Source organism: Peromyscus leucopus, chromosome 17 (assembly GCF_004664715.2).
Source record: "Peromyscus leucopus breed LL Stock chromosome 17, UCI_PerLeu_2.1, whole genome shotgun sequence".
Classification (NCBI taxonomy): Eukaryota; Metazoa; Chordata; class Mammalia; order Rodentia; family Cricetidae; genus Peromyscus; species Peromyscus leucopus.
This window is the reverse complement of record NC_051077.1, coordinates 234234-255922: the sequence shown is the minus strand read 5'-3', so window position 1 is coordinate 255922 and position 21689 is coordinate 234234. Positions and strand designations below refer to the sequence as shown.

The window sequence follows — 21689 nt, the reverse complement described above, 5'->3', positions numbered from 1 at the left end:
AATGACTTATTTTATTTGGTACCACTTGACTTTCATTAACTGACTTTTTGAGGCTAAAAAATATGTGTTTCCTCGTGTGTTTTATAATGTGTATTTCTACCCGACTCATGACACTTAACCTTTCAAAGACATTACTGAAAGTCTTCAACTGTTACATGAAGGACTACATGTCTGCTAAACATTCCATATTCTACTTTTTTTCTGCATGGGTTCTGTGTGAGTTGAACTGCTACACAGCTTGGATTTCTCAAGCATTGCCAACCAATCCTGGTTCTTTTGTGCATCATTCCCTAAATTTCCACTTCGGCTTCTGAGGGACAGTAGTAGACAGTGCATTCTTCCTGAGTTGTGCTGTGACTAGCCAACAATTTAACTAGCGTAATAGACTGACATGTGAATAAGACAAGACAGCCAAGATATGGAAGGGCAGACAATACAGCAGAGCATGTGTATATGTGTGTGTATACATGTGTATGAATGCCTGTATGTGTGTCTGTATTTGCATGTGTATATCTGCATGTGTGTGTATGTGCATGTGTCTCTGTGTGCATGTATGTGTATGCATGTATGTATGCATGTGATTCTCTGCATGTGTATGTGAGTGTCAGTGTGTATGCATGCATGTGTGAGTGTATGTGTGTGTGCATGTATATGTGTGTATATCTCTGCATGTGTGTGTGTGCATGTATATGTGTGTATATCTCTGCATGTGTGTGTGCATGTATATGTGTGTATATCTCTGTGTGTGTGTGTGTGCTTGTATGTATGTGTGTGTGTGTGTGTGTGTGCATGTGTGTGTACTTATGTGTGTATTCTATGGAGTAGAAATTACCCCCATGTCCACAAAAAGGCCACTGGTACTATGCTTACTTTTACACAGAATTCTGAGATACAAGGAGATAACTTTGCTTGTTCAGCCCCAACAGCAAAAGTCTTATGAAGGTTTTGATGTCACTGTACTGATTCTGAGAATATAGCGTGCAAAATCTGCCATGGGGATTTTTCGCTTGGCGAGGCCGGGCTTAAGCTTTCCAAATTAAATAATTTAAAAAGGAGCAGGTTTCATCATGCCTTCATTGGACATGATAAAACAGCTAACATATAAATTACCCAACACCATATTTCTATTAATATTAAAATACCCCAATGCGGCAGTTGTAATATATATAATATTGGAAAAGGAATAAGGATGTCAAGCCCTGAATGAAGACAAGACATTACACTAGGTTGAGGAATGTGCCAGTGTGCTGGGTCTCATAACCTTGAGCTCCACACAATGAATACATCTTTACAATGTTCTGATATTATAACACGTTTTCCAAAAGTGCTTTCAGAAAGAAAGGTTCTGCAAATTTGACTGTAGAGGAATGTCTGACTCCATGCAGCTTGATTTATTAATCAACAGGCATCCTGCTCAGGACCCCTGGGTGAGTTCCGTATGGAGAGGAAAACACCACCCTCCATGTCTGAAAGTGAATGTGGCCCAGGTCTGCTTCTCTGAGGACCGAAGTCAGAGACTCACTTCTTCACCTGCTTCCAGGAAAGCTATTGATTATTAAGTATATTCAATATCTTCTCTGTGGGGCACCCATGTATAACAAACATGGGCTGGCCTATGATCACCAACTTTTGGGAAATCAAATGCAGAGAGATGTGATTTGCACCAAAGACAGAATCTGCCCTGAGTGTATGAATCTGGGTTGTCACACGGGGGATAAGAAGTTTACAGACACCAGGAAGCACTGAGTCTCACTCTCTGGAGGCTGGTTCCAAGACCAAGGCACAGTCAGAAACCACGTCCACATCTGGTGAGGTCCCCATGGCTTACAGAGATGTGCTAAAAAGATAGAAGAGGCTAGTCAGCTCCTAGTAACCTATTTGTATTGACATGTCTTAATCCTGGGGCCTCTATCCTCATGACTTAAGCGTTCCTCTAAATTCCTCACATCCTTATCCCATTATTTTGTGGGGTGGGAGTTTAACGTGTGAATTTTAGGGGACACACTCTTCCAGAACACACCTCTGAGTCCTTGCATTATTTGGATGTTAGAAGGATGCTCCGATGTGACATCCTCTGCGTTGGGCAGTTGTATAGTCTGATGGTCTGGTGGCATGTAAGTGACACTAAATTTGAAACACAGTCATACTTTGCAGCTAACTTTGTCATGAAGACAAGTGTGACTGATGTAAGGTAACAGGCATTTCTAAAGTCCCTGTGCCTTCAAATCACCAGTTGAGGGTTGGGAACTCAAGTTATAAAATGGAAGAGTCCATAGACAACTTGAAAACAAAAATGTCAAAGTGCTGTTGGTGAATTTAGCACAGAATCATGCCCTCAGCTGTAAGTAGCTACTCAGTCATGTCTGTATGTATTTATCACAGAATTTTATTAGAAATAATCCCATCAGATGCTTTTATTTTATGGGCTATCCCAAAGTATGCATCTGTTTCTCTAATAGATGGTATTTGCTTTTACAATTTTTGTATTTTAACTTTTAATTATGCATATGCATGTGGATGGGTGGGTGTCTGTGCACATGAGTGCATGTGACCCAGGAGTCTAGAAAAGGGTGTCAGCTCTACTGCAGCTGGACTTACAGGCAGTTGTGAGCTGCTCAACATGGATCCTGGGAACTGAACTCTGGTCCTCTGGAAGAACAGTAAGTACTCTTGACAGCTGAACAACACCCCCTGACACAATACTTTCCTTTTCAAAGTAGACGTTTCTAGGAACTCCTGGAGTGAATAATAAAAGTTAAATTTTCTCTCACATTTATGCCATCACTATTTTAGAGATGTACAATAATCTCTAAATTGACTGTTATAAATTCTACCTCAGCATCTTCCTGGGAAGTAAAACGCACTTGCAATCTGTGTGTATATGTGCATGGTGTGTGTATATGCATGCTTGTGTGTGTGTGTGTTGTGTGTGTGTGTGTGTGTGGTTTGAAGAGGTATGGCCTCCAAAGACTCATGTGTTTGAATGCTTGGACCATAGAGAGTGGCATTATTAGGAGGTGTGGCTTTATTGGAGTGGGTGTGGCCTTGTTGGAGGAAGTGTGTCCCTGTGGGAGTGGGCTTTGAGGTCTGGTATGTGTAAGCTACACCCAGTGTGGCACAGTCTCTTCCTGCTGCCTGTGGTTCCAGATGTAGAGCTCTCAGCTCCTCCAGCACCATGTCTGCCTGCATGCCACCATGCTCCTCATCATGATGATAGAGGACTAAACCTCTAACTGTTAGCCAGCCCCAGTTAAATGTTTCCTTTATAAGAGCTTGCGTGGTCATGATGTCTCGTCACAGAAACAGAAACCCTAACTAAGACAGTGTGTATGTGTGCATGCCTGTATGGTGTGTGTGTGTGTGTGTGTGTGTGTGTGTGTGTGTGTGTGTGGTGTGTGTGTGTGTGTGTGTGTGTGTGTGTGTGTGTGGTGTGTGTGTGTGTGGTGTGTGTGTGTGTGTGTGTGTGGTGTGTGTGTGTGTGGTGTGTGTGTGTGTGTGTGTGTGTGTGTGTGTGTGTGTGGTGTGTGGTGTGTGTGTGTGTGTGGTGTGTGTGTGTGTGTGTGTGTGTGTGTGTGTGGTGTGTGTGTGTGTGTGTGTGTGTGTGTGGTGTGTGTGTGTGTGTGTGTGGTGTGTGTGTGTGTGTGTGTGTGGTGTGTGTGTGTGTGTGTGTGTGTGTGTGTGTGTGTGTGTGTGTGTGTGTGTGGTGTGTGTGTGTGTGTGTGTGTGTGGTGTGTGTGTGTGTGTGTGTGTGTGTGTGTGTGTGTGTGTGTGTGTGTGTGTGTGTGTGTGTGTATGTGTGGTGTGTGTATGTGTGTGTGTGTGTGTGTGTGTGTGTGTGTGTGTGTGTGTGTGTGTGTGTGGTGTGTGTGTGTGTGTGTGTGTGTGTGTGTGTGTGTGTGTGGTGTGTGTGTGTGTGTGTGTGTGTGGTGTGTGTGTGTGTGTGTGTGTGGTGTGTGTGTGTGTGTGTGTGTGTGTGTGGTGTGTGTGTGTGTGTGTGTGTGTGTGTGTGTGTGTGTAGGAGTAATTGGTGCGGAGGTCAGAGGACAGCCACACTGTCATTCTCAGGCATTGTCCATGTTTTGTTTGCTGCTTCTGTTTTGAGATAGGGCCTCTCATATTTACCCGGAACCTGCCGAGGAGGCTAGACTGACAATCCCAAGCCCTTCTGTCCCCCTCCCCTCAGCACTGGATAACAAGAACATTCTGCTGCACCTGGCTTTTTATGCGGGTGCTGGGCTTGAACTCGGGTCTTCCTGAGCAGCAGGCACTCTATCACCTGAGCTGTCTTCGCTGCCCCTATCTTTGCCATTTGTAATACAATCTACCTGACCTTCCATCCTCTTCCTCCTGTCTCCAGGAAACTCTCCCAAACACTGCTACCTGGCTTTGGACCCCAATGACCCTTGCTTAAAAGTCCCTGTAGGTTTCCAGACGTGGTTCCTCACATGGCCTCCTATACATGCTCTCAACCCTCTTGCTGCCTGCTCTACACCTTGTTCTCCAGGTCTCCTCTGGCTGATCCACACTTCTCAAATCTCTGTGTCACATGCCCTCATCTCCCCAAGGGTTTGGACAAAGCCTGTACTTGTCCTCTGGAATGTCGCGTGCTCTGCAGAGAACAGACTCACTGACCACAGTTTCATGTCACTGCTCATCTCTCGGCATCCTGCCATTCTAGGTGCTAATCAGATTTTCTCTGTGATTCTGCAACAGCCAGTCTACTAATTCAGGATAGGTTCCAAACTCAGGATCCTTGATTGCTGAAACCATCTGCCAGTCATGTCATTGCTGGATCGAATGACATCGGTCTATTGTGTGTGTCATGGTGTTCATTCTCCACCTACAACACAATTCAGGTGTGCCTCTCTGCTTCCCAACCAACACCCTTTCCTCTGAATCTCACAGCGCCCACTGACCCAGTGTGTTCTAGCATTGTGAGTACTGGCATTCTTCTTGGAAATGAGATCTTCCCGAAGACTTCACAATGGCATTTCTTCCTCTAGCCATGGACACTTTGCTTCAGGTCACAACAGAGGCTCTCTTCTGTTTATTTTACTTCGTGTTTCTGTACCCACTGCAGAGCCAGTGACACAAAAGTTGCATTCCAAATCTAAGAACGCTCGCTGCAGGAGACACGCGGGTGGACTTTTCATCATCGGAACTCTATCCTTGAGTTACAACCACAAGACCAAACTCAGAGAAGGAAGTAAAGCTCTGCAGGACACTGTATAGCCTGTCCCTGTACATGACGACTTTCAAGTGTGCTGACCCACGCTGGGCTCCAGGTGTGCTGACCCATGCTGGGCTCCAGGTGTGCTGACCCATGCTGGGCTCCAGGTGTGCTGACCCACACTGGGATCCTGGTGTCTGACCCACGCTGGGCTCCAGGTGTGCTGACCCACACTGGGATCCTGGTGTCTGACCCACGCTGGGCTCCAGGTGTGCTGACCCACACTGGGCTCCAGGTGTGCTGACCCATGCTGGGCTCCAGGTGTGCTGACCCATGCTGGGCTCCAGGTGTGCTGACCCACACTGGGCTCCAGGTGTGCTGACCCACGCTGGGCTCCAGGTATCTAACCCACACTGGGATCCTGGTGTCTGACCCACGCTGGGCTCCAGGTGTGCTGACCCACACTGGGCTCCAGGTGCAGAACTGAAGTACTGCCAGGCACAATGACTCACAGCCTTTCTCAGTCACAACTCTGGATGTCTAATTTTCTCAACCCTTCACAAGATTACACACTAGGGACACCTCAGAGGTGCAGCCCAGTTACCTCATGTCAGAGCAGGAAGCCGTGGTTAAGGCTGTAACTAAAAACCTAGAAGTATTGGAACTGAAGGGCTTCGGTATAGACAGGGCCTTGTCAACACCTGGACCAGGCTCCTGCTAAACTTATTCTAGTTCACTCACAGAGGAAAGAAATATGGTAACTATATTTTACTGGAAACACAGATCTCTTAAATTATGAAGTGATAATTATCTGTAAGTATGAGGAAGTGGAAATTATCTAAGTTGCCAAAAAAGATTCTTAAAATATAACACCTAAATACGGAAAACCCCGCACCACTGAATTCATGTTTGGGTAAAATGTTTTAAAATGTGGAAAATAGTCAGGAAAGTATGTGAATTTAAGTCTCCCTGAAAAATAAGCAATATGCACCTGTATAAATCTAAGTATTAAGTGTGCATTCTACATACACACACACACACACACAGAGAGAGAGAGAGAGAGAGAGAGAGAGAGAGAGAGAGAGAGAGAGAGAAATCTGCAATGTGAACATAGTATGAATCCAAGTATTACTACAGGCACATGGTATTCACATGCACATACATATACATGTATATGCATATTCATATGTACATATACTTGTATACACATAGACATACATGTACTTCCAATAGATGCATGCATATTATGTACACATATATACATACATAACAAACATGTACATAGTACACACACATGCTCATAATACATACACATAGGGAAAGAAAACTGGAGTGGGTCTTCTGACAGGTGGGAGTGTAGGTGAATTTTCCTCCCTCCCTCCCTCCCTCCCTCTCCCTCTCTCTCTCTCTTTCTTTTTTTGTATTTCCAATGCTTCTGAAGTAAATAGTTCTTGCAATTAGAAAGAAAAAACACCTATCAAAAAGGACATCAGAAATTAAATACCCTGGCTGTGCTTTATTAATACAACAATTACACTTTAGGAACCATCTTTTCCCTGAAAGTGTCAGGCTGAGGCAAGTCTCCCCCCTTTTCTCTAGGGTGCTTCTGAATTGCTGCCAATGATTATAAGAATCAACAACATGATTTAAATAACTGTAAAATCATAAACTTAATGTAGCTCATCTTTGAATTTATGCTTTTGTATTTTAAAACCAGTTTTTTTTTATAAAAATGAAAGTATTAAGAATGTTAGAGATTCCAGTGTGAATAATGTCACAGCAAACTACACCTAGTCAAAAAGCAGAACCAACTGCTCACAGAGCGCCAGCCCCAAGGAGATCTGTAACACAACTCTGCACCTAATGTTCACAAATGTTGCTGAAGAGCGAGTGGAAAGATCTTAGGAAGCAGACGACCAGGAATCTGCCATGGGATTGCATCTCCTAGAAATGACTTCACCAATGATACCTCGACAATATGGCTGCCCAAGCAAGATTCGAACAAAGTTAGCATCAGCAAACATGCTAACGTGGATGGCAGAGATCTCATGGGGCTGCACCCCTAGACAAAGAACTACAGTTACCTAAGGAATGCAAAGAATGAGAGAAATAGTCTTCCCCGGGGAAACGTTCTCCAACTGTCTACCCAGTATCAAGAGGTCAGCCCTGAAATCACACACACACACACACACACACACACACACACACACAATCACACACACACACTCACAATCACACACACACTCTCACACACCCTCAATCACACACACACATACCCATACATACACAATCACACATACTCACACAATCACACACAATCACACACACACACACACACACACACACACACACACACACTCACACCCATCTGTCATGTCTTACACAGCAGCCTTGTCACATACCTAGTGTTCCTGACATACAGAGAAATTTAATACATTTTCATGTCCATTTTCCTCCACAGTGTAAGGTTATACATTCTTTGAAATTAAAATGAGAACCTCCAACCTCACATCAGCACTAATTGTGTGTGCTCTCTAAGGGTCAAGGATGGGGTGGCTTAGCTCTTCCCTTTTGGCTATTTCTGTCTGTTAAGAATGGCAGTGACATTCCCATTTATGAAGTGATCATGGATTCCAGATAATCCTGTGTCTACAACTACACCAGGAAATTGACTATAACCCTTGTATGAATTTGTTCATTGACAAATGTACCTGACCTACAGTTTAGGAGATGATTTTTTTATACAGGAAAGTCTGGCACAGTTCTTTCCAAAGTAAATATTTTGGAAAAGAATATAACAGAAAATGGCTTATAATATTATTTTTAAGTTACTTTGAGCAATTTTTCTTTGGTCTATAAATATATTTACTCTATTTATATATTTGAACAGTACATATTTATGTGTCACATATTTCTAGTTTCTGCTGAAAATCCTGTTTTATTTTTCAGAATTTTAGTTTTTTAGTGTTCTGGTTTTGAGCAGTATCAGGTTCACAGATAACTGACAGACTATGGAGTGCTCCCTCTCACATTGCACGTATACCCCCACTGTGACCAACGATGGCATCTGGTGTGACGAGAAGGAACTGCTGTAGATGACTGTCTTCAGCTAAAATGCACAATGCCTCTGCTTTCTCCAGGTTGCAGCCCGCCTTTAGTCTACCCTAAGAGCCGCCTCAGACCCTAAGTAATCGCCAGCCTTATCTCCTTGACTTCCTTTTAACTGTGGGAGTTTTCTCAGCTTTCCACTGACTTTTACAACCTTGGAAAAGAGAGGTGAACTGCTACATATTTTGTGCGATGGCCCTTGACTGGGGTCCATATGGAAACTTTTCATGCTGTTCTTCGCTTGTGTGTGTTGGTAGACCACCAGGGATGTGGAATGCCATTCTCAGAACACCAAGGACACCTGAGATGAACACATCTCATCACTGCTGATCTGGGTCTTCAGCTCCTGTCTGAGGGAGCTCTGGTCCCGTTCCATGATGCTTAGCCTTCCTCTCTTCCTCTCCACACTGTCAGCTTCAGAAGGGAGTCACTGGCAACACCCCAATATCTGAGGACAAAGGTGTGCTGCATGTGACTGAGAGTAGATGATCCACATGGATCTTTCACAATTCATCTGCACAGTACAACTGTGTGTTCTTTCCTGTTGGAACAGTCCAAGAAGGGAGTCATGCCAGGGGAATTCTCAGTGCTTGTGAGAAAATGCCAAGAAATCAAGACAAGTGTCTTGTGGCCTCAGTTTCGTCAAAAATCCAGAACTGACCTTGAAATGTGCTTTCATGCTTTTCTCAGATGTAGTGGAGTGAGGTCACTTCAGCTGTTAGTATTCATACTCCCCTATTGGAAAACATGTTTTTGCTATGTGTGGCTTATCTCTGTGGTTGAACACCATACTCATGTAATCCTTCTTAATCCTCAGAGTATAAATGGCCTGATGCTCTGAGTACAGTTGACTATTGCATGAGACTTTAGTCTACCTCATTTTTCAGGCCCTGCTCACCCAGGTTTATACTGCCAACTAGAGCAGTAAACACTCTCCTATTTTTTTAAGCATGAGCACAGTGATATTTACTGTCTTACATTACAATCTATTATGAGTACTTTTGATTGTTCTTTAAATTGTCCCAGTGTGGGCTGTTGGGAAGGGTCTGTTTAGATCTCCTCTGTATCCTTTGCAAAATTTGCCTCCCTCTCTTTACAGATAATGGAAACTCCATCTTGCAAATAAATGCCCCTTGCCTGGATTCAGTCATCTTTCCTTCTCAATTTAGCTGATTTATGAAAGAAAATCCTGCTACTGTTTTACAGAACCACCATGTACTGTTTACTGTATAAAATAGCAAACTATTTTCATGTTAGCTTTGGCTTTTAATCTATTTTAGTTAATGTTTTCCTATGTTCAATTTTATTTATTTATGATCTGATTTTCTATTAATTTTTCTACTTGATTTAGGCTTAAACTGCTTATCTTTCTTTAACTTCTTTAACTAAAGTTAAGTTTCTAACTTTAACTTTCTTTAACTTCTTAAATGGAAAGCTAAATATTCATTGTTTCTCTTGAGAGCATGAGAGAATAAACCACAATTTAAACAAGTTCACACTCACAATGAGGTGGGATGGTGAAGAATGCAGGTAACCTGCTGATAATTTCAGGGATAAACAAGGGTCAAGTTCAAATGTTGAAGGATGAATTTAAGGCAGATGATGAGCATGAGGAACTCCCCACTCTGTAAGGAGTCCAGCACTGAGTCTTGCACTGGCATGTGGCATGCATCGCAAGTTGAGAAGATGATTCGGCATTTCTTCAGAGAGTCACTCTTCTAAACAATTATTCTGAGGACTCGGGTAAATGTCACTATTTATTGATTTTCCCTGGAAGAAGCAGTTTAACTTCAGTGTCCACAAACTTCACATTGATTTCCTCATCCGTGCAGTCTCAGAGAGACCTAGCAAAGTTGCCACTGTGTAGTTCATCCTAACGGTGAGTCCTTGTATAGTGATACCTCGGGCACCCGTTTTCATGTCCAGCCTTACTCCACTCTTGGCCTATAAACATGCAGCATTCTGTTTCAGTGTGCTCCCTGGGGAGTGCTGCCTCCAGCCCTTAGTGGTGTTCTGAAAGTCACACTTCCCATATCACAGTCTCTCTGGTCAAGGTCGTGGATCAAAGGTCTACCTAATGAGCCCTGAGATCATGATGCAGTCATGTGCTGAGCTCAGCTTTGCTGCTGGTAAGGTCTGCAGCATCAATTCTGCAATGTCAACCCTGCCTTCCATGGAGACATAAAGGAAGTAGCCTTTTGCCCTGTGCCTTCTTTAGAAGCATTGGCATTCTACATTAGAGGGGGGCATGTGGACTTGAGATCCCTGTCTGAACCTAGAAAGGAAAAGTCACTGATATCCAGTGACATGTACTCAAGCATGGGAAGAAACGTTGTTGTTATTTAATTTTGGGTATTTCATACATGAGCACTGTATTTATATCATTCCTACCTCTTTTTCTCCCCCCCCCCCCGCCCCAAATTCTCCTGTGTCCTCTCCACTCCCTCCCAAATTCATGATCCCATTGAAAGAAATGTTTCTGTGGGATGGTCTGTATGTCAAATTACTCTGATTGGTCAATAAATAAAACAATGATTGGCCAGTGGCCAGGCAGGAAGTATAGGCAGGACTAACAGAGAGGAGAAAAGAAAGAACAGGAAGGTGGAAGGAGACACTGCCAGCCACCGCCAGGACAAGCAGCATGTGAAGACGCCGGTAAGGCACAAGCCACGTGGTAAGGTATAGATTTATAGAAATGGATTAATTTAAGCTATAAGAACAGTTAGCAAGAAGCCTGCCACGGCCATACAGTTTGTAAGCAATATAAGTCTCTGTGTTTACTTGGTTGGGTCTGAGCAGCTGTGGGACTGGTGGGTGACAGAGATTTGTCCTGACTGTGGGCAAGGTTGGAAAACTCTAGCTACAAAATGTCTTCAAAAGTTCAACTGCAGCTGCCTGAATATGGATTCTTGAGAACAAACATGGTCATTCCAATAATACTGATGTGTATCAAAGCATGCAATTCTAAAGCTTGTCATGGCATGAACATGGATATTTTAGGAGCTTCATGAGTGACAGCTTTGTTTCTAATTATCTGCATTCTTGGGACATGAATGGTGACATAGACACACGCTTTTCCCAGAAGTAGTGTGAGAGATATTACTAAACACGTGTCTGCCATGGAGTCTTCAAGTGCTAGGTCATCTGGATTCATGTACTTACTAATACGAGCAACAGGACAATATCGGGGTTGTCACAGGCACAGGCAATGTGCATTGGTGTCCAAAAGTCCTCATCCTGGTGGTTGACGTTGACACCCCTGTCGATGAGCACTTCCGCGATGAAGACATTGTCATATCGAGCACACTGAAAGACAGGAAGGAAACACAAGTTATCATACATGATGCAAACACCACTGACAGTCAGGACAGGCAAGGCCACAAATGTGTTCTCCGTCTCCAGTGAGACTAGAGGAAAGAGGCAGGTGTCAGACTGATGGGAAATCTGGGCAATCGGCTTTGGGATGAAAACAGTAACAAGGGACAGGTACTTTATAAATGAAGCCAGATCTTGATTAGGTTCCTGGGCCACGTGCAGTGAGGGTTCTAAACTGTGCCTTTGAGTGCATGATCCTTCTGACTCAAATAGTTCACTGGGACTGTTAAAATGCACGTAACATTTCTCTCCTGTGGTGGACACGCTTTATGTAGGGTTTATACACAGGCTTAGAATAGACTCTTCTTACTAAAACATTCAATATCCCCACTGTGACAACTCACCCGCCATGACTGGACAGCACAGTGAGGAACGCAGCATTGGAAGAGCCTGCTGCTGACTGACAGCCGCCAGCACCTCCATCTGCTCCAATCAGTCTGTGACCTCCGTAACTCCGGGGGAAGGACTCAGGTACAGTTCTACAGTTAAGAGTATACACTGCTCTTGCGCTAGACCTGAGTTCGGTTTATTTTCAAAGTACGGAGATTTCATGGCGTACAGTGACAGACAGGAAACAGCTGTTTGAGGGAAGAACTTCCGGAAGCAGGCCCTCCAAGCCTGCAGCTGAGCGATGATGGGCATGGTTCCCAGGAAGCTCCCTGGGGTGGTCTGAATGAAAATGGCCCCCACTACTCCCATGAAAATGGGAGTAGCACTATTAGGAGATATGACTGTGCAGGAGTAGGTGTGGCCTTGTTGGAGGAAGTGTGTCACTGTGGGGGCGGGCTTTGAGATCTCTTATGCTCAGACTTCCCTCAGTGTGACAGTCAATTTCCTACTGCCTTCTGGTCAAGATGTAGCACTCTCAGCTCCAGCACCACATCTGCCCACACTCTGCCATGCTCCCCATTATGATGATAATGATCTGAATCTCTAAAACTGTAAGTGAGCCACCCCAATTAAATGCTTTCTTTATAAGAGTTGTAGTGGTCATGGTGCCTCTTCACAGCAATGGAAACCCTAAGATACTCCCATGTCAGGGAGAGAGGCCACTGGGGTGATAAGCATCATGACCCACACAGTAGAAACTGGCACCTGTTCCCTCTGGCCAGACTAGATACCTGTATCTGTCTTTAGTGGAAAGGACACTAAGTTTCAATTAAACACCATTCTTTTCCCACCAAATAAATCATAACTGTAAGCCCAACAGGATCAAAGCGTTTCTAAATAACTACAGTCCCCTAAAGTACTGAATATTATTTAAAGTTACAAAAAATTTCAGCTAGTACTTAACAGTCAAAATATCCCATGCCTACCTAGAACCCAGCACAAATGATTAGGGAAGCATCACGGCAGCATCAATAGAGTCCACAGGATAGGGCATGAATGATCAATGGCGCTGTACTCAGAAGAGGGACAGTGCCTAGAACTCAGAAACCAGGGGACTGGAAAGGAAGCCATAGTGAAGAGCGGCTATGATCTCTGAGGCAGAAGAATCACAAAATCAAGGCCAACCTGGATACAGAGGGAGATGATGATGGCGGGTAGACAGACAGACAGGCAAACAGGCAGATGATAGATTAGATAGATGATAGATGTTAGATAGATAGATAGATAGATAGATAGATAGATAAATGATAGATAGATGATAGATAGATAGATAGATAGATAGATAGATAGATAGATAGATAGATAGATACTCAATATACGGTTTTAAAGTTACATGCAACAGTAGAAAACAGTGCTGGAAGCTACTGGGATTAATTAGTCATACCTTAGGAATATTGAAACACACACTGAATTAAGTTCTATGTACAACATACAAGAACACAAACCTGAATCACACCAAATAATCCAAAGGAAGGCAGAAAATGTATGTGTATGTGTGTGGGTGTATAAAATAGGAACTATTTACAAAAAGCAAACACCAGATTTCCAACCTAAGCACATCAGCAATCTGATGAACTCTGTAACTTCAAGGTGAATGTTACAAGATGGAATAAATGTTTCTCATTGATGAAAGCAGGGATGGGTCTGTGTATCCTCACACTCCTCAGTAGTCCCTGGAGGGCCTTGCTGGACGTGTAACAAGGTGTGAATAACAGCTACAATGTTGTCATTAAACCTGCCTCCACTCACAGAGGACCTGTGATATGGAAATATATAAAAAGAATCATTTTACCTAATACATATGTATGACAGGTTGTTAGACACAAGGTCAGAGCAACAAATCAGAATTTCTATACAGTAGCAACAAAATTTTGGAAATTAAAAAAAATTGAATAGTTTCAAAATTATTGAAACATTTGTGATTAAGACAAACAAAAATATGTAAGACTGGAAGCCTGGAAGTAACAAAGTAACCACATTTCATAGGCTTGGAGAATCTTAAATGTAGACTGTGTTAGTGAGGAAGAAAACACAGAACTCTTAGCTGATTCTTCCTATGTCTGGCTGCATTTAATTAAGCGCAACCAGAAACACAGAGGTCTATCTGCTCTGACAAAAAAAAAACCCTGAATCTAAGATTCATAAGTTAATGCGTAGGACCTAGAATAGCTTAAAGATCACGGACAAGGAAACAGTTTGTGGACTGAAGGACCCAGTGCCGAGACTTGCGTAAACCTGTGATCAACACAGTGAGCTACTGACAGAAGAGCAGAAGAATCACGGAGACACACAGCAGAGTCTGGGAATGGATCAGCTCACATAGAGACAACTGGTATCTGAGAACATCTCAAAGGCAATTCAGTGGCAATGGGTGTTCTTTCAGGAAATCGTGACAGGCGACTGGGTATGTGTGCACATCACACACTGCGGCTGTGCACTTTGCACAGACAACATTAACTCATCATGGAGAAGTGAAGACAAATTCAAAGTCTAACATTACAAAAAGAATCTAAAATTGGACAAGGGGGAAAGCCCTGATATGAGGCCATCAAGGACATTCTCAAGCACCCTGGAAGGGGTTCAAGGAACAAGCAGGTAAGACAAATGTAGGTGGCATGACGGAGAAGCACCTAGTTCCAACAAAGTCCGTGTCTCTTACGTCCTAGTCATGTAGATCTCTGTTAAATCACTTGAAAACTTGTTGGTGTGAACTGGGACTTCAGCCACAGCAGCATCGGTTTTAGGAATGATTGCGGGGGGGGGGGGAATGGGGACCTGAACAACATAGTGTGATCTGGATCCATATGAAAGTAATTCCTCTCTTTTCTTCTTCTTTTGGACGGTTCACTGTATAATCAACGATGATGCGAATGATCTTTCATTTTGGGCCTGTTGAGATACCCTGGATGGGCCTCACAGACGGCTCAGTGGGTAAGAGTGCTCCCAGTGCAAGCATGAGGAGCTGAGTTCAAATCCTCAGCACCTATGTAAAAAGCCAGGGGTGGCTGTGCATCCTGTAACCCCAGCGCTCAGGGAGGGGGAGATGAAGGGAGAGACTAGTGGGTTCTGAAAGACTGCTGGCCAGCCAGCCTAGTTGGAAAGGAGAGAGTCCAGTTCAGTAAGAGACCCTGCCCCGCAGTAATCAGGTGGAGTGTGATCAGTGGGAGACCCTGCCTCGCAGTAATCAGGTGGAGTGTGATCAGTGGGAGACCCTGCCTCACAGTAATCAGGTGGAGTGTGATCAGTGAGAGACCCTGCCCGGCAGTAATCAGGTGGAGTGTGATCAGTGAGAGACCCTGCCTCACAGTAATCAGGTGGAGTGTGATCAGTGGGAGACCCTGCCTCACAGTAATCAGGTGGAGTGTGATCAGTGGGAGACCCTGCCCCAGTAACCAGGTGGAGTGTGATCAGTGGGAGACCCTGCCTCACAGTAATCTGGTGGAATGTGATAGAAGACACCCAGCAGCCTGCTCTAGCCTCCACAGGCAGAAATATATCCACACACTCACCTGCATGCACCCCTGTACACACACACACACACACACACACACACACACACACACACACACACTGCACACTCATACACACAAACACAAAGACATCCCTGACCTAGACTATGGGAATCCACACTGACACCTCACACTCACTCACATGCACATCCCTCCCCATACACACATTGCATACACATACACACAAACACAAAGACATCCCTAACCCACAGTACAGGAATCCATATTTACAACCCAAATGTGCTTGGAGTTTGGAATTTCAGAAATTCCAAAGCACACCTCTTATTTCAAGGAGAATAAAAAAGTTATAATTAGATGCAAAGCTGAAAGCGACACCCACCCTTCTCTAGTGATGTACTTTGTGATTCACACTTCTAAAGATTATGAATAATAATTTGACAGCAATAAATACCTTTAATCACACTTGTCTGAAAAGATTATGAAGGCTGAACATCTCTGTAACAGCGGTCTTACACTATTATCACGGCTTAGCAAAGCTCATGCTCCCTAGAAAGAATTTCCCTCAAGCTAACACCTCTTCCCCCCAATCCTTGCTGATTGTCACCACACCAACTAGTTTGCGGTGACATTTCACTGCAGAAAGAAAATGAGCAAGGTGCCTGCCATGCTCAGCAGGCCTGGGAACCGCTTTTCTACCTGTCACTCGGTGTCACATCCCGAGGCCCTCTGCTGCCCTGTCTCTTTCTCCACATGTCAAGCAGAACTCAGCAGCTGGACTTCACACAGTTTAAAACATAGTGTCTCTGGCTCAAAGACTAAGCATTTCGAGGACCAGGTCTAGTGTCCTATTCAAGGCCCATGCCCTTCTGCACAAAACCCCTCTTACAGTTCACGTGCCCATGAATCCTAGTGTTCTCTCCCCTCTCTCTCTGTATTGGGGGGCACCTGCTCTTAGCACCTTCCCTGAATCACCAAGTTCCTCCCCACTGCCACGTCTCCCCTCCCCCCATTTTCTCTTTACTCTTCCTTCCCCCAAAGTCTAGGTCCTGGACATTTTAAATGCATGTCTCTCACCTGGAAATGTTCAGAAAACCTAGGAGAACTCAGTAAGCCTGAAAACACCATCTCTCATGGCTACTTCTCCACTTCAGGGAAAATTATTGACCCATGAGGCCATGAAAAAGCCTAGATATGTTCTGAGTTAATGTTTTTTTCTAAGCTATACCTCATTTTCTATCATCTATCCAACCATGTATTATTTACCTATCCATATATTATCTATTTATCTCATTATCTGTGTATCTATTCTCTATCAATCATATATCATGTATCTATCATCTTCTGGCTATCCATCCATCTCTATCTGTCTATCTATCTATCTATCTATCTATCTATCTATCTATCTATCTATCTATCATCTATCTAACTCCATCCATATATCAGCTATTTAACCATGTATTATCTATTTATTTTTCATCTATGTATCTGTCGTCTATCAATAATCTGTCATATATCTATCAATCTATTAAGAATCTATCATCACCTCTCTATTTTTCTCTCTCCATAGTGTCTGTCAGTCTATCCTCTCTAACATCTTTCATCTGTATGTATCTATTATCTATCATATTGTCATTGTATGTGTATATATCTCCTCCCCCGTTTTCCGCCCTTACCTTCTGCTCTCCTCTCCATCATCTACTCAATTCATTATATACTCTGTTCTTTACCCTGATTTTCTGTGTTCCAATGTGCCTTAGATATTTTTGTAGCCATCCTGACACATACATGAATTCCTTGTCTTTGTATTAAAACTAGAATCCCTTTAGTCGAAGGATATCTCTTAATCTTAAGGAATTTCACTTCAGCTTGACTATGGTGTAAGGATGTCACAGTGTAGCATGGAGGATGTCTGAAAGTCACTCTCCATTGTGTGAGCATTGACAGTCCTTCTCTTGGTTCATTAACTAAAACCAAAGTCACAAACCCCCACCACTTTATTAATTCTTACAAATTAATAAATTTGTAAATAAATTAATAAATCCTCACTCCATAAATTCTTATAAAGATTGAAATCTGAGGACTCCTCTATGGTGCCCTCATGAGACACCTTTCCTGAGGGCACAGTCATGGTTGCTTTTACCACTTTCTCCCTGTCCATCATCCAGCATTTGACACCTGCCACTTGCTTACTACAGGGAGTTTTTAAAGACCAGTAGGCAAAGGGACTGAGACAAATGTGTTTGCAAAACATGCATTAAAAAGAAGTTAAAATAGAGATATACAGTTAAAATATTTGCTATGGATTCTATATCAACCTTAACCCTTTTGGAACATTTGATTCCAATGTAAAAAAATATTTTCTGGGACATCTAAGAGAAATGTCTTACAGAAATCAGCACTTATAGCAGTGGTGCTCAACCTGTGGGTCACAACCCCTTTGGGGGTCAAATGACCCTTTTACAGGGGTCACATATCAATTATTCTTCATATAATACATTTGCATTATGATTCATAACAATAGCAAAATTACAGTTATGAAGTAGCAATGAAAATATTTTTATGGTTGAGGGTCACCACAACACAAGGAACTGTATTGAAGGGTCACAGCGTTAGGAAGATTGGGAACCACTGACTTAGAGCCTGGTGCTCAATGAGTAATATTAGAGTTAAATAAACATAACTCTGAGAAAGCCCAACAGTGCCTACAGCTGGTCCTTGACCCCCGTGCACATGCACTGCGCTGCCTCCCTTCAAGACATCGATGGAACAGTGTGTAATCAGGACCCAAGTCTGAAGAGCATCACGCATCCCACTGTGGGATGTCCCAAGGCGTGGGCTCCCTATGAGGCAGTTCACACTTGACACCCTAATGGCTAAATTGTCTTTCTCAGAACCTAAGGCATTCTGAAACCCTGTAATTTTTTCCTCTCTGGCAACCTGCAATTGTTCCTTTGTTTTTATTTACTCAGTAATCTCTGCTAGAGGAGAGTACAGCAGTGAGTCCTCTCCTCACCCAACACTCAGTTTCGTTGTACATCTCCCAGACCCAACCTATGACCATCCACAACAGCATCAAAATTCCTGCCTCAGCCTGGGAGGCGATGAAGTCTCTCAACACAACCTTTTCCTTCTTGCTGAACTCTTTCTGAATCTTTGGGTTCTATTATTTGGGTCTAGGGTAACTACCTTGCCATTAACCATGGAGGCCCTACATCCTTGGGGGTCTTTCATTCACGGCTCCTTCACCGCGCCTTAAGTGCTCACTGCCTCACTGGGGAGAACCCAAAAATGACCGTGACAGCCACATGGTATACTCACTCCATCTATTGTGACATCTAGACAGAAATAAGGATGGCGTGCGCAAGACCTTGATGAAAGGTCAATGGGTATAACCAATGGAGTGAGCTCAGACTTGACACTCTTCCACCACCCACTTCTCCTCAGGTCTGGGAACCCAGTGACTCTCTCTGCCTCAGAACATCAAGCTCAGCAGCTCTTTATCCACACTTGCCATCTGAAATTGTTTTTTTTTTTTTTTTGGGCTCATTGTTTGATGCTCTTTCTGGAACTGACTTTTGGAACCTTAATTTATTCTCTGCCCCCAGTTGTCACCACATGGCCCCTTCAAGTGTCAGCTCTTACCAGGTGGAGTAAGGAACCTCCTGAGGAAAGGAGAGATAGTGGGTCCGCCCCTTCCTTCAAGAGTCGAAGCACTGTAAGAGAAGAGAGAAAACAGAGTTGGAGCAACATGTTCCATGTGAGCGCCATGGCCCTGCGCCCGGCCCCTGACTGGGAGTGGGCTGCAGCCTGCTTGCTTGACCTTGATCCATTGTCCTCCTATTCAGATTCCCTACCGGTATCCACCCTTGAAATGCTTGAAGGGAAGTTCCTTGTTGCTTATCCCACCATTATAGTTCTTAACTCTACGGAGATGCTTAGAATGTAGAACAGTTGACTTGCGAATTGGCGACCATTTTGCAGACAGGTGACTTCTCATAGCATCCGGAAAGTTCCTCCCATTGCTGCTGTAGCCGTACATAATTAAGGTTTCTCCCTCCTTTCAATAAAGGGCATTCGAATCACCCCTACGGACATGACGATTAGTTTTTGTCTCAATTTAATTCAAGCCTTTCCATCAGCATGTGAACGGTCATCGTGTCAGAGCAAACCAGGCTTCCCCACAGAGAAATGACAGTAATGAATTCATTAGCACATGAATGTCATGAGACACAGAGGGATCTCCGAGTCTCTGCTGATTACAGTGTCCTGACAGAGTAGGCCTCCTAGGAAGGTCCTTGGGTTCAGGGACGCTGCCCTGGTCTCCATTATCAGTAACATTAGTCATGGTTTTAAAAAAAAAATCACTGATGCATTTGCCACAAAAAGGCAACAAAGTAGCAGAAGGCATTTTTTGTTGTTTTGGTTTTGTTGTTATTGTTGCTTTAGTTTAGGTCAATGGTTCTACGTAGGCCGGACGTTTTCAGTCTCAGGCCTCAGTCTCCCTGGTGCAGAGATTACATCCGTGAACCTACATACCCAACATCAGCCGCTCTTTCTCTCAAATGTGACAGGGCACTGGTCCAAGTGGCTCCGATTTAGTCACCCTCACGGAGCCATATTGCTTTCTATCCAGTTTTTTCTCTGTGACCTGAAATGTGACCTGATGGCACCTTTCTCTCCATTCATCACAGAATCAATGCCTCCCAGTATCTGGTCTCTTGTCTCCCTCTGAGTAACTCCAAGAGGACAAGAAATCTGAACAGCCTGGCTGCTCCTGTACAGGTTCCAGCCACAGAAAGTCCCCTTCTCTGCTGTGTATCCCATGAGCATGATGGGAACAGCCATCTACCATAGAGGGACCTATGAAGGTAGCCTAGAGTGTCCATCCTCAAACCTTCCTCTGGTCAAAGCACCCTACATCCTAATCTCTCTCACTACAGAACAGATGCATGCCTGCTGTCTGAGGGAATGAGGACCAAGCCTGTCCTTACTTCTTTGAGACTACAGCATGTCTACTCCAGGGCTATTCCTAAAAGAGCTTCATAAGGAAAGTTTCTAGAACATTCCCTCTCTGTTCACAAACAAGCATTTTCCCTTCCACGATGCTGGACCATTATCAGTAACATTAGTCATGGTTTTAAAATTCGTTCTTCAGTCCAGGATTTGCTTTCACCAACAAGGTCCAGTTTGCTGAGGAAACTTCTCAGAGGTGGCAGGTCTTAGACAAATTGCCAGCTGCCTCCATTCTGAGAGAGCTGAGTGAGGCAGGCAAACTTAAAGAATAGCTTAGCAACCTGGGACTCCACTTGGCTTGAGCTACAGGCTATACACAACCATCTCTGAACTTGCAGGCAACTAGGACCCACTTTATAATATAAATTATTTATGTATTAAAAAAAATCAAATAAAATAACAGAGTGCATGTCACACGCTAACATAACTGTGAGAAACAGAAAATACTAAGACTCAAACAAAGAACATAAATTACAACAATAAACAAAAATGAAAAAACACAAAAATAGTCTTGAACTGACACGCAGAAATGAGATTTTTTGCTTATTCTTTTTTTTTTTTTTTTTTTTTTAATAGGTTACACACCTACCTGCATCAGACTGCAGGCATACCTTCTCTAAACAGTGGAACTAAGTCAGTCCCCTTGAGACCCTTTGATAACACCTCACTTTGATTTAAACACATCAGGGACCACAGTCTGCAAACTGTGGGCAATGGGGTCAAGTTAAATTATGCTGGTTTAGGATGAATGAGACACACTGTGCTCTCTGAGTGAACTTCTGGGGGAAATCATGTACTTACCACCTTATTCCTATGCAGAGTTGGGCATGTGTATGACAATAAGATGCTGTCTCGCATTATTAAGAGACTGCTAGTTTTATATTATCCCCACACTACAAGTGGAGAGATCCAGCACTAATAGGACACAGCTGTTGGATGGGAAAGCATGGACTTGAATTTTAATGGTATCGGGGGATCCACTGTCAAGCTCTGGGGGCTCCTGTAAGTTCAGCAGTTTTCAGGGGAGACTCCAGAGGACAGCAGTTAACACTGTCTATAATAGCTGTGCATAATGAGCTAGATACACTTCGTTGCTTGTTCCCAAACACTTAAGAATGAACTCTTTCCCCATAATCATTATGGTAACTAGGGGTATTGGGAGA

The 21689-nt window shown here is 43.6% G+C and overlaps 1 protein-coding gene across 2 annotated transcripts in view; it reads right to left on the bottom strand.

Annotated features, from left to right (window-relative positions):
- Positions 1-21689, bottom strand: part of Myo16 (myosin XVI) — a 485099-nt gene that overhangs the window by 303022 nt on the left and 160388 nt on the right. For both annotated transcript variants that reach the window (XM_028872308.2, XM_028872305.2), the window contains exons 3-4: positions 19156-19226; positions 11441-11584 (exon numbers count right to left, since the gene is read on the bottom strand). In XM_028872308.2, the coding sequence (XP_028728141.1) occupies positions 11441-11584; positions 19156-19226 (215 nt within the window). The remainder of the gene's footprint in view (positions 1-11440; positions 11585-19155; positions 19227-21689) is intronic.